Here is a 14,356-nt window from a genome sequence, read left to right as displayed (position 1 = left end):
ATAGGAACTTTCAAAAGGACATGTACTTGAAGAGAATTAATTTGCAGGGTTATGGGGAAAAAGCTGGATGTGGGACTAATGGGACTGTTCCTTCAAAGAGTCGGCACAGGCACGATGGGCCGAATAATTTCCCTCCGTGTTGTAAGATTCTATGATTGTAAAAGACTGCATAATCAACTCAGTGGCACAGATTCAAATTCCAGCCTTGTCTGGCACTTTTTCCAGACTGCCCCTCAAACAGCAAGCTGGCTTGCCTGATCAGATCACCTATCTCAGCAGCAAAAGGAGAGAGGAAAATTAACTTGCAGGATTTCAAGCTCAGTTTATACTTCCAATTTCCAACTAACACGCCACAAAGCAGCATTAATGGCAACTACACAGACGGGTAAAAGAAAAACTTGAATTTATATAGCGCCTTTCATGATCACCAGGCCTCTCAAAGTGTTTTACAGCCAATGGAGTACTTTTGGAATGTAGTCACTGCTGTAATGTGGGAAACACAGCAGCCAATGTGCGCACAGCAAGTTCCCACAAACAGCAAGATGATAATGACCCGATAAACTGTTTTTGTTGTGTTGATTGAGGGATAAATATTGGCCAGGACACCGGGGAGAACTCCCCTGCTCTTCTTCGAAATTGTGCCATGGAATCTTTTACATCTACCAGAGAGCAGACGAATCATCCGAAAGACGGCACCTCCGACAGTGCAGCACTCCCTCAGCACTGCACTGGGTTCAACAACAACTTGCATTTAAATAACGCCTTTCACAAAGAAAAATGTCCCAAAGCTGTTCACAAAGCATAAGTTGACTCCAAGACAAAGAAGTAGATATTAGATGGAGTGCCCAAAAGCTTGGTTTTAAGGAGGGTCTTAAAGGTGGAGAAGCGAAGAGATTTATGGAGGGAATTCCAGAGCTTAGGATCTAGACAGCTAAAGCCACTGCCGCCAATAGTGGGATGAATGGAATGGAAATAATACTTAGCTACATTCCCTGCTGGAGTTAGTTTTATTCTGAGAGGCTCTGCAAGGGAGAAAATTGGGAGAAAAGACTTTTTTTGAAAAAAGGAAATGCACCTGAATTAATATAGAACAGGAACAATTATTTGTCATCATCTTGGACTAGATGTAAATGTGGTACTGATTGAAATTTACCCAGATATCTCTCGGGGATAGCATAGCCACTGTTAGGTTATAAGCTCCACAATCTGTTAAGATCTTCCCCTTATTAATGTTAAAATGTGCTTTTTTTTTGAATGACACATGTCAGAATTAAGTGCACTTACCTTAAGTGTTGGTGCATTAGCTTCAATTGTCAATTGCACAGATTGTTCTTGTATGTGCCAGAAACTCTTGGCTTAACCAGAAAGCTACAAAGCCGGAGCAGTAGCTTCACTTAACCAGAGCAAGAGTGTTGGATATTTCTGACAGAAGCGAAATATCTGAAGTCACTGCCTTCCCCCACTCCCCCTAGACTTATTGATTTCCTTAAATGCTTTTGATATTCATCATTATATCAAGCGCAATGAATCATTGCCCTCTTGTCTCCAGAGGCGCTGACATCCTTTTGAAGTGTAATTTAATTCACGATTTTTAAAAAGGAAGATAAATCATTTTGGCTTCATCCACTCCTTTCCAACAATTCCCTGATTTAAATAGTATCAGTAAAAACTAATTAAAATAAAGTCAAATATTACTTTTCATCATTTTATACACACTTATATCCCTACATTTGGCAGCACACACTCCCTTTCAAAAATATAACATAATGGTCTCCATTATTAGTGCAAAGCAAGCGCTCTACTCGGAACTCCTACACGGCAAGCAAGCCTCAGGTGGGCAGAGGAAACGCTTCAAGGACACCCCCACAGCCTCCTTGATAAAGTGCAACATCACCTGGGAATCTCTGGCCCAAGATTGACCAAAGTGGAGGAAGAGCATCCGGGAGGGCATTGAGCACCTCGAGTCTCGTCACCGAGAGCATGCGGAAATCAAGTGCAGACAGTGGAAGGAGCGTGCGGCAAATCAGGCTCCCCACCCACCCTTTCCTCCAACCACTGTCTATCCCACCTGTGACAGAGACTGTAATTCCCGTATTGAACTGTTCAGTCACCTGAGAACTCACTTTTAGAGTGGAAGCAAGTCTTCCTCGATTTCGAGGGACTGCTTATGATGATGAAGCAGAACTAGAATCAGATGTGTAATCATACATAAAGAGCAGAGTGGGTACATCAGTGGAATTTCTAAGAGTTGGGGAGAGGGAGGTTGGGATATAATCATAGAAATTTACAGCATGGAAGGAGGCCATTTGGCCCCATTGTGTCCAGCTCTCTTTTGAAAGTACTCACTGCATGAGTCATGAACTTGTTCCATAGATCTACTCTTCTCTGTGAAAAGAAGAGCTGCCCTAACGTCTAACCTATTTCTGCCCTTGCGACATTTATAAGCATGAGCCCTGGTCCTCGCCAACCTATCTATGTGAAAGAATGTGTCAATGTGAACACAATTTAGTCCTTTGATTATTTTATAGACTTCACTCAAATTGCTTCTGAGTCTATGCTTCTCTAAAGTATGTAAACCCAGCTTTTTAGGCCTATCTGGGTAACTTGAGCTGGATTTTCAGTTCTGCTCATTTCGGGGCGGTAAAGTTTGCGCCCGGGAACAGTTTGCACCTCAGTCACCAAATCTCATCAGCTGGGCCCGGGGTGTGGGCCGGAGCGCTAAGGGAGACGTTCCACACCACTCTTGGGGCGCAAGGCTGGCTGAGTAACTGAAAATCCGTTCATCTGCTAAAGAGCCGGCCTCAGAGCACCCTAAGAGAGGCTTCTGGGGCAAAAAACAAATCGCACCTAAAATCACAACAAACAATCTCAATACCTTAAACACCCCACAATAAGCTACATCGCAAAAATTAAAGCAAATAAAACAATCAAATTCACAAAATCCCATCACTTACTGCCGCCAGGGCAGCTCTGACCGCCTGGTTTTCCAGGCAGTCCTACCACAGCGTGCTACGGGGCGCTATCGTGTCAGCGCACAACAAATTTCAACACACAGTTGAAACCGGGGGCATTGCATGCCAGCCTGCCGTTCCTGGGCAGTGTTGCTCCGCACCCCTGCAAAACCGACAACTAATTTCCCGGCAGGGCGCTGGGAGCTGGCCAGCCGGCTGGAAACCAACCCAGCCTCCATTACTGTCTCTCCGGAGTGCGAACAGAGGCGGCAACAGAGCGAAAATCCAGCCCCTGGTGTTATAAACTGGGAATCAATCATATGGCCCTCCTCCAAACCTTTTCCAAATCTTCAATATCACCTATATAGAGAACGTCCAACGATAATTTTACAGCATAGCTCGTACTCTATCTCGGAATTGCTAAAGGACAATATATTAACTCACACCCAATACTATCCAACAATCAATAACGGAGTATATTGCAGGAAAACACAAATCCCGATTCGGTTGTGATACACATCTAACCTTTTATGTCCCAGAAGCAGCACACTCCATTCTTACCAGTGTTTTGTTCTTTCCTAGTATTCTGTCTGCAGTTTATAACCAACTGTTCTTTGTTCCCTAACATTCCTACTGAGACATCTGAATGGATTTGACTTCATCACATAAACTGCTCAGCACTGCTTTCACAGCAGGACAGCAATGTTTATCCTCAAGAAGGGGTATTAATAAAATAGCATTGTAATAAACATGCTAATCATGACACACTGTGTTAGACAATGACAAGGAATGCTGCTGTGTTCTCAATCAGTATTATGAGCTATTTAATTTTAAGACAATGAAATGGTGTGCAGTTGGTTTCCCAGAATGCCACTCTCCACATTACCCAACAGTACCTCTTTGTGCGGCTTGCCAAACATACAATTCAGAACTTGCTGTGGATCAAATATCCTCAACAGGCCAGATTACAATGGAGTAGAGCAAGCACTTTCAGCAATTTTATCTTTATTTCACACCCTCATGTGAAGAAAATGAAATACTGATGAAAATGCTGCAAGATAGTACAAGAATAATTGATCACAAAATAGCAATTTTTTAAAGATTCCATCAGAATATGTGCATCTCGTCCTTACTGAGAAGTCCATAGATTGATGTTCTAAATCTGAGTTAATTCATCTGCTGAGGTGCATGGTCATAATAACTCTCATAACAATGGAACATTCTGGGTTCAATTTTCACCGAGCCCGATTTCTGGCGTACTTGCCCGAGTTGCGCCATTTCATTACGTCAGTAGATGTGCCAGGAAAAAATCTTTGTGGTGTCCCCAATGTTTGGCCTCTACTCTGCAGCCGCACAGCGTGGCCAGTCGGCTCAGGGGTGGAGCCTGCGGTCTGCATTGAAAAAAGGTGCCGGGACGTCTGCGCATGCGCGGTGGAAAAAAGTGATGTTCCTGACGTCTCTAAAATGGCCGTGCATGCGCAGTAGCGCTCCGAGCTGTCTCTGACCTTCTCCGGTCCCCGAGTGAGGTGACTTCCTGGTCCGCTGCGGTGAGTACCCTCCCCCCACCCCCGAGCCGTTCCGGTGCCTTCCCGCCGCTCGCTGTGTGGTCCCCACCCGATGCCGGCCAGTTCGCTCGCTCCCTCCCCCCAGCCTCTCCAGTGCCTTCCCGCCGCTCGCTGTGTGATCCCCGCCCGATGACGGCCAGTTCGCTCGCACCCTCCCCCCAGCCTCTCCAGTGCCTTCCCGCCGCTCGCTGTGTGGTCCCCACCCGATGCCGGCCAGTTCGCTCGCACCCTCCCCCCAGCCTCTCCAGTGCCTTCCCGCCGCTCGCTGTGTGGTCCCCACCCGATGACGGCCAGTTCGCTTGCTCATCCGCCCTCCCCGAGCATCTCTGGTCCCGAGTACGTGCCGGTCCAGGTCCTCGCCGCTTCCCGCCCCTATCCCAGGCTGAATGGCCTCTGACGTACTTACCTGCGCCGCTTTCTTTAACTCTCCGCAAGGGTTTTCTCGAGTGGCCACATACGCTAGCCTAAATAGAAATGGAATAACTATTCGTTGGCCAAAATTGCCTAAACGGCCAGAATTGGCAGAGGTGGCTGGTAATGCCCCCTTTTGAGAAAAAAAACTTACCTAAAAAAAACATAACTCCGTCAGTTACGCTGGTGCAAATTGATTGGGGAAACTGGGGATTTTTAAGTTAGGCCAGAAAAAGCAGCCCACTCCAAAAAAATGGAGCAAATACTGGGGAAAATTGAGCCCTCTGTTTCTACAATACCATACTGTAAAATATTAATACCAATAAGTTTCTACACATTTATCTATTTGTATTGTAAAATCCAAGCCAGCCATGCATGGACAGTACTTTTCACAGCTTACCTTCACATCTGAAAATGAAAGAGAAACTTAAGATTGCCTTGCAGCGCTGGGTTAATTTTATTACACTGAAGAAAACATACCACGTAACACTGTGAGCCTGGTGGTGGCACTTATTTCTCCAACAGTGTTGGAGGCTACACATTCATAAATAGCCTCATCTCGTGGTGTCCGCAATGGCTGTATTCTGAGAACCGACCCAGATCCATCATCGAACTCTATCACCTGTGGACATAAACAGCAACATTGTCTTAGAATATTGTTTTCTAATTTTTAAGAATTGCTTAGAGCACCATAATGTAGGCCATTCTAGAGAGAACTGTTGCCAACGTTATCTTCCTTTTAGCTAATCGTTTTTGTTTTGGAGAATGGGATTAAAGAATTGAGCCGCAGTAGTAAAGTTTGCTGTGTACCATTTTAAATACACCTAGTTACAAACTAAAATAATCCAAGTTAATATTTATTGACTAGATTTATTGAAAGGCAAATTTTGACAGTATTTAACTTGTGACCCATTAAAAATGCTGTTGTTCAACTTTAATTTCATGTCAACCTATCCCCATCGGTTGAAAAATGTAGCTCGAATGTGCAATGGAATTGTTTTCTTATTGTGTGCACAAGTTTGGTAGTCACAGTGTGAATACTGACATTTATACTTGGGCTTTTCCTACATCAAATGATTGGCCCAAGGGAAACAGTTAAGGAATAGATGACCCTACCTTCTGGCCGCTCAGTGCAAAATAACATATTATTTACAGCACAGAAACAGGTCTACACTGGTGTTTATGCTCCACACAAGCCTCCTCCCACCCTTCTTCATCTAATCCCATCGACATATCCTTCTATTTCTTTTTCCTACATTGTTCATCTCGCTTCCTCTTAAATGCATCGAAAGACCATGAGGAATTAAACAAAATATAAACAACAGAACCATGTAATTTTCATCACCCGTTAGTAAAACCTCAGCAGACTCAAATGAAAACTTTGCTGTGCTTATCAGTCCATCTACTGATGCTAATCTTCATACTTGCACCCGATAACAGGAAGTTTGTGTTCACTGTTAAATTATTGGGTCTTTATGTGCCTTTTACTCGAGATATTTTTGGTTTCTATGTTTCAGATTACTCGTAGGTGAGCATGCGCTCTCTACATCATCTAGGGTGTTTACTTATTGGGCCTCTTAACAGCATCAAGAAGTACTTTACCGCTTTGCAGCTAATGAAGTACTTTTGGAGTGTAGTCACTGTTTTAATGTGGGAAATGTGGCAGCCAATTTCCACATAGCAAGCTCCCACAAAAAGGATTGTGATAATGACCAGATAACCTGGGGGGTTTTTGTTTTGTTGATTGAGGGATAAATATTGGCCAGGACTCCAGAGATAACTCCCCTGCTCTTCTTCAAAATAGTGCCATGGGATCTTTTAATGTACACCTGGGAGAGCAGACAGATTTAACGTCTCATCCGAAAGACGGCACCTCCGACAGGTCAGCATAATGGAGTGTCGGCTTAGTCCCTGGAGTGGGATTTGAACCCACAATCTTGTGACTCAGAGGCAAGTCCCACTGAGCCACAGCTGCCACAAAGTGATAACATTATCATTCCTATCTAGAGAGATGCCGAGGAACTGCAATCCAACAATTGGGAGGGGATCGGTGGGGAGGGATGGATAAGACCAACCTCAAACTGGCCAGTCAAGATAATGTAAGAGCATTAGGTGGCATTTATCTATCATTATCAACCAAACTCGTCTGGTTAAAAAATATAGTAAACTTTTTGGCTGTGAAATGCTTTGAGATTCCTGAGGACACAAAAGGCACTATATATAAATGCAAGTTCTTTTCTTCATTCTGTGCGCTTCAGCAGTTACTTCCTGCAGCTGATACATGTGAGATGGTGCAAATTGGAAGCCAGGCAGAGGAGTATTTTTATCTCACAGTATACACATAAACTAAACACTGAACCTCTATAAATCAGATTACCACCATGCTACCACTGCCGGTCACTGGGCAATATAAAGATATCAATTTGGTAATGAGTGGTTTTGAAAACTCGATGATGAGATTAGTTTGAGAAAAGATAAGTTGCTGTATGGATGTAGTGGACCTCATCTTTCAGTCGAGGTTATAATAGGTCAGACAATCCCACAGGGGAAATTTTCCATTAAGAGATTTCGCATTCTCAAATCAAGTGACTTATTTTGCTCATGTCCTCCATTCTCTCTTTCTTTCAATCCAAAGAAGCTAATAGCATTAGGGCTAGAGGCAGAGATGAAAAATAAAGGGTTGTCCTTCACAAACACACCCATGATCGGGACAAAAACCTAAAAATTCCCTGACATCAACAAACAACAGAACGGCAGCAACAATATTCCCTTCTTTTCTTGATTCTCTGATTAAAATTAAAATGGGAAGGAAAAAAACTTTCCTTTGTAACAACGATGTAGTACAGCCTCAGAAATGCACACAACTAAAGATAAATCCCTATTTTCAAATGATATCAAAGTTCAGATGGCAGACAGACAGCAATGCTGGTGTGTGGAAGATAATGTAATTTGAAAACCCAAAGGTTTTACTAAACTAAAAGTGAGTAATCTGTCATCCCTCTTCATTCAATATCCTTCACCTATCATTCATAACTCTTCCAAAATGATGCCACGTTAGAATAGAGGTGACTGAGTAGGAGCCTCGAGGATGCGAGCAATGTTTTGTCGCATTCCAGACAAGTTCAAAATAAAAGATTGGGGAATGTGCGACGAGTGTTGAAAAATGTCATCTTAGATAACGTGCGTGAAATGAACCAGGTGGTGGCCACTGCTCCTCAACCAACCATTTTCCGCGGTGGTAACCGATTTATCCAGGAATTTGCTTCAATAGAGCACTGAAAAATGTTTTAATATTCTTGTTCTGTCTACAGTGTAAAAGAGGGTCTTTCACACACCTATAATCACACGTTTTGTTACAAGGTAAATGGAGGATGGTAGAATGCTAGGAAGGAAGCACTTCTATTTATATAACGACTTTCATAGTCTCAAGGTGTTCCAAAGTGCCTCGAAGCCAATTAAGTACTTTTCAGGTGGAACTACTGCTGTAATCCAAAACTTGTCATCCAACTTGTGTCCTAACTCGCACCAAGTCCCGCTCACCTACCACCCCTTTGCTCGCCAACCTACATTGGCTGCCGGTTAAGCAACGCCCTGATTTCAAAATTCTTATCCTTGTTTACAAATCCCTCCATGGCTTCGCCCCTCCCTATCTCTAATCTCCTCCAGCCCCACAACCCCCGAGATGTCTGCTCTCCTCTAATTCTGCTCTCCTCTAATTCTGCTCTCCTGAGCATCCCTGATTATAATCGCTCAACCATTGGTGGCCCTGCCTTCTGTTGCCTAGGCCCTAAGCTCTGGAACTCCCTCCATAAACCTCTCCGCCACTCTACCTCTCTTTCCTCCTTTAAGACACTCCTTAAAACCTACCTCTTTTTTGGTCATCTGCTATAATTTCTTCTTATGTGGCTCGGTGTCAAATTTATTTGCTTTTGTCTTATAACACTCCTGTGTCTTATAACCGCCCGAAGTGGAGAAAGTGCATCCGGGAGGACGCTGAGCTCCTCGAGTCTCATCGCCGAGAGCATGCAGAAATCAAGCGCAGGCAACGGAAAGAGCGTGTGGCAAACCAGTCCCACCCACCCCCTCCCTCAATGACTATTTGCCCCCCCTGTGACAGAGACTGTGGTTCTCGTATTGGACTGTTCAGCCACCTAAGAACTCATGTTAAGATTGGAAGCAAGTCTCCCTCGATTACGAGGGATTGCCTATGATGATGATGATGATGCAGTGCTGAGGGTAGGCTGCACTGTTGGAGGTGCCGACTTTTAGATGTGACGACAGTTTAGCACTAGAGTTTTCTGTAAATTAACAAACAGAACAAGAAATACTTCTGCTAGTTGTTTTGAAGTTTAGTTATGTAGGCATGCTCAATCACACTTTATACTTGAGCACAAAAACCTAGGCTGACACTCCAGTACAATGCTGAGGGAGTCCTGCATTGTCGGAGGTGCCGTCTTTCGGATGTGATGCTACACCGAGGCTCCGTTTGCTCTCTCAGGTGGACGTAAAATATCCCATCGCATTATTTCAAAGAAGAGCAGGAGAGTTATCCCTGGTGTCCTGGCCAATATTTATCCCTCAATCAACATTACAAAAAAACAGATTATCTGGTCATTATCATATTGCTGTTTGTGGGAGCTTGGCTGCGGGTTTTCCACCTTACAACAGAGACTACATTCTAAAAAGTACTTCATTGGCTGTAAAGTGTTTTGGGATGTCCAGTGGTTGTGAAAGGCGCTATATAAATGCAAGTTTTTCTTTCCACCTTCAAAGGACATGTGCAAGAGACATGAATGAGTGCTGGGCATCCATTTAAAGGCCTGTTTGAAAAATTACATCAGGCAGGCAAGGTGTCCACCAGATTTTCCTCGGTCACTGGCCCATTTTTCTGACAAGAAATGTGCAGCTGGTAGTTCAAAATTCCCCCCCCCACCCCGCCCGGTAACTTTATGCATGCTCTTGTTTGAAATGCAAGTTTATAGGGCCCAGGTTTCCACATGATTTGCGCCTGATTTTTAGGAGCAACTGGTGGAGAACGGACTATCTTAGAATTCGCAATTCTCCACATTTTTTTTTCTGCAGTTCTGGTCAGGTAGAACAGTTCTACTTTGGAACAGAATTTTTTCTTCAAAAGGGGGCGTGTCCGGCCACTGACGCCTGATTTGAAAGTTTCCACAGTGAAAACATACTCCAAACTAAAGTAGAATGGAGCAAGTGAAGATTTTTGTCGAACTGAAAAAACCTGTTGCACACATTAAAAAATCAGGCGCAAGTTACAAATCAGGCGTCCAGAACGAAGTGGGGGGGGAGAGGAAGTCATTAAATTCTACAATAAATCCTTATTTATACTTCTACAAATAAATCCAATCTGAATAAACATTTATAAGCAAAGAAAAGATTAAATAAACCATCTTCCTACCTGTGTGAAAGTGCTTCAGGCACGGAGAATGCTGCAGTCAGCCTGAGGCGCCCGTTCTTCCCGCGGGGGGGGGGGGGGGGGGGGGGGGGGATAGGAGGCGCCCGTTCTTCCCGCGGGGGGGGGGGGGGATAGGAGGCGCCCGTTCTTCCCGCAGGGGTAGGGGGTAGGAGGCGCTCGCTCCTACCGCAGGGGGGGGGGGGGGGAGAGGAGGCGCCCGTTCTTTCCCGCGGGGGGGGAGAGGAGGCGCCCGTTCTTTCCCGCGGGGGGGAGAGGAGGCGCCCGTTCTTCCCGCGGGGGCGGGGGGAAGGAGACAGTGAGAAGGCTGCAGTGAGATGTGCTGATGGCAATGTGCTTTTTATTAAAAAAATGTTCAAAAATTAAACAGCTACAAAGAACTACAAAAATGGCCGAGTGCCAATGTTTTTTTCACACTGAGCATGCGCGAACGCTCCAACGCGCACCGTTGCCGGCAGGAAAAAAACTAATTTAAATAGTACCCGCCTCCTCCCACTTACAAAGTCGGCGCGAGTGTAGGCTCCGCCCCCCTGGGCGCCGCGCCAAGCAGACAAGGAGCTGCAGAACGCTCCAGAATCGCGATTTCTTTTTTAGGCGCCGTTTTAGGTGCGAAAAACGGGCGCCCAGCTCGGAGGGGCGCCCGTTTTTTATCGTGTGGAAACTTGGGCCCATAGAGTGGAAAGTTGAGTGCAGCAGCTGGCCATTTCCTCCACAGTCAGGTGGGTGGGGAGGGGCGTCTGAAACATGCTCCTGATTATAACTGAATTGGCAGTGAGCGGCGATTCTGATTTGTTACGTTCAGGGTCAATGCCATTTCATGGTTCTGCTGCAATTGGAGACTATAGTGAATATATAACGAGATCTACATTCTCATACGCAAGCTGTCCTTCAGACACCATGAGAGTGGGACCAGGTCAGGTAGGCAAGGTCACCTGCTGAGACAGGTGGGCAATGGCTGTACCCCAGCTTTGTATTCCAGTTGAAAGCTGTTTGGCTAAAGGATACCTTCATGGCAAGCAGCTGGGCTTATGTCTGTAGCACAGGCCCCTGGGCTGATTCATCAGTGTTGTGCTGTGTCTGTAGCCCTTGCTCTCCCTCAGCCCTCTGACTCCTGTCATAATGAAAGTCTGCAGAAACGGCAGCAGCCATGCTCTCCAGTCGCATCTTTAAATTGTCATGGAGAGAATATGCCTCCAAGTCAGCTTTTGACGTACTGTGCCCTGGAGTGTATATAGTGCACCCAGCAGAAAAAAAGCTACTAGTCATTGTTGGCAGCACCTACCAAGCTTTTAATTGGCCTTAATGAGCAGCGAGTGTTAAACAAATGGAAGAATGTCAATGTTAATAACTTCTGTTTTCACAAGCAGATACTGTGATCATTAGTTTCCTGGTATTCTGCCCCATTTAAGGCCAACCTCCACAGTAGTGGCAGCAGGAATCACAGTTCCTTGAGAGGTGGAGACTAATGAGTCACACTTGGAGGATAGGAACTGGACATAGTTTCACTGCTAGCTAGGAGATTCTTTTCCTAATTGTCACTATAAAGATAATCCTGCTGAATTATTTCACAAGAGCCTTTTATATCTGTCATCATATCAAAATCTTGTACGAAGCATGACTGCGAAGTTGGTGTGTGGAATTCTCCTAAGATTATTGTGGAGCCTTCAATTTTGTTCTGTATTCCCACAACTGGGCTACAGTGATGCTTGAGTCTTCATTCAGGGAAAGAGGTTTTTGTCAAAGTCCTGAGAATATAGGGCAGATCAAAAGGAAGTAATGTCATATTCTTCAATTTGCTTCAAAGTCCACAGTGTTGTTTTGATTGTCACTTGTAGAATAATTAACAAAGCTCCTCGTCTTGCCAGTAGATGTAATGCTGATTATCGCCAACTCCTATTAGCAATATGTTAAAGGTGCGACTGTAAATACAAGGTGTTCTTGTTGTTGCTATAATTGGCCTAAGAGCAGCAAAGAGTAAAATCAGCCAGTGGGAAAGAGATTCGATAGGGTCGATGCAGAGAAACTATTTTCTTTGGTGGGGAAAGCCAGATCAAGGAGGCATAATCTTAAAATTAGAGCTAGGCCATTTTGGAGTGAAATCAAGAAGCACTTTTTCCACACAAAAGGTAGTGGGAATCTGGAGCTCTTTGCCCCAAATGTCTGTAGATGCACGGTCATCTCAAGACTCAGATCGAAAGATTTTTGTTAGGCAGGGTATCAAGGGATTATGGATTAAAGGCGTGTAAAGGGAGTTGATCAACAGATCAGCCACGATCGGATTGAATGGTGAAACATTACTCGAGGGGTTCAATGATCTACTCCTGTTCCTATGTCCCTGACCACAACTGGAAAGTATAAGGAAGATGGACATTTGGAGTCAAAAGGACTGAGCTCAACCGTAATATTGTGGTTAACCAATCAGGCAGCAGCTGAAGGCATCAATCTTAGCGATCTGTAGTCACCCCAATTCAAACTGTAAGTAAATGTACAGATTCTTGGTGCTTTAGCACAAACACAAAACACCAGAAAATGGTGAGATCTAAGCTTGTATTCATGATCCACTATACCACTGTTTTCCTGACCTCAGCCAAGTCACTGTGGTGAAGCTTAGAGCACATTGCCAGGCGCATCAAGATGGGAAGAGGGAAAATCCAAGTCTATCATTAGGCCACTGCTCAGCACATTTTAGGAGAAAGTTCAGAACCACTGGGAGAGGGCATGGAGCAGGGCGTACAAAGATCCTTCCTCCCTCTTGACTGAAGTTGTTGCATGGCCAGCGAGATTAGAAAAAAGGGGAAGCAAATGACTTGGAATAAAAAACAAAACAAATTTGTTTCATCTTAGTGACAGGGAAAACGTACCCATGACAACACTATATTTGACAGTGGGGAAGGGAGGAGGGATATCATGTGTGAGTTAAAAGGGAAAGCACCAGAGCTAATGGTGCAAATTCTAACATTGTGTGAGTTAATAGTTGGCTTTTTCACTATAGATCCTGTTTTTTTCCCCTCTTGCAAAGCATGACTCTCTCTGGGATACAGTCCCACATACACTGGTAAACGCTTTCCTCGGTATATCGCCCAAGTGGCCATTCATCATACAAAACCCATACTGTGAGTAGCGACAGTTATTCGACCACGGAAGGCATCACAGCTGAGCCCAATCCTTTTCACACCTGACATCCATATTCCGTATACTTTCCAGCAGGAGGGTTGCCGGATAGCGGTCAGGAGTGGGAACTCTCGCTGATATTTCCGCATAGCACAGTTGTAACAGCCCACACTGCTACCTGGCTGAGTTCAGCTAATTCAGCACAGTCTGGGGAGCGAGGTTGAAACTCTTAAATGAATAGGCATCCACAGGAAGATTTCCCTCGCACCTCAACCACAGTATGTGAGAGACAACACAAAGAACTGAGATTCCTACTTCAAGGAGAACAAATATGTCTATTTTATCAATTACAGATGAAGCTTTTTAATGGGGACATATCTTCAGCAGGTAAAATGTTCACTGAGCTAAATGATTCCTCCTGATCAAACAGTGTAGAATGTAAGGAGAATGATACAGGGCTTAAGCAAATGTTCTTTTTAAACAAATGATTCCATTAACGCCCAGGCACTGCATCAAGAAACTGTCAGAAGCTAATTTTTTTTAATCATTTAAAAAAAAATACAAATGAAACACTTTCTCTCAGAACCATACATCTTTAAACTATCCGGGGTAAATTTATAGGATGCAGTGCTCCCTGCACAAAGCTTTGTGTGATGGGGGTCAAATTGAGAATTTGGACAACCTGTATGATTTTCTATTGCTATATTTATGAAACACTTATCAACTAATCATGGATCATTATTTTTACGTTCTCGGTATCTAGGTAAATTACACTGTGAAATGAAATTTTAAAACTTGCTGACCACCGTGTCTATACAACCTTTTCTGCGGGTCCAAGAGCATGTCGGTGTTATCTCTCTCCTTCCTCTGCCTTACGTCGTCAC

At 44.4% G+C, this 14,356-nt stretch overlaps 1 protein-coding gene across 10 annotated transcripts in view; it reads right to left on the bottom strand.

The window, feature by feature from the left end:
• LOC139270224 (receptor-type tyrosine-protein phosphatase delta-like) overlaps positions 1-14,356 on the bottom strand; it is a 2,930,110-nt gene that overhangs the window by 395,045 nt on the left and 2,520,709 nt on the right. For all 10 annotated transcript variants that reach the window (XM_070888421.1, XM_070888423.1, XM_070888432.1 and 7 more), the window contains one exon: positions 5,408-5,549. In XM_070888421.1, coding sequence (XP_070744522.1) covers positions 5,408-5,549 — 142 coding nt within the window. The remainder of the gene's footprint in view (positions 1-5,407; positions 5,550-14,356) is intronic.

This window comes from Pristiophorus japonicus, chromosome 1, assembly GCF_044704955.1.
Source record: "Pristiophorus japonicus isolate sPriJap1 chromosome 1, sPriJap1.hap1, whole genome shotgun sequence".
NCBI classification, from domain to species: domain Eukaryota; kingdom Metazoa; phylum Chordata; class Chondrichthyes; family Pristiophoridae; genus Pristiophorus; species Pristiophorus japonicus.
Note: the sequence above shows the minus strand (reverse complement) of the source record. Positions and strands in the feature narration are given on the sequence as shown.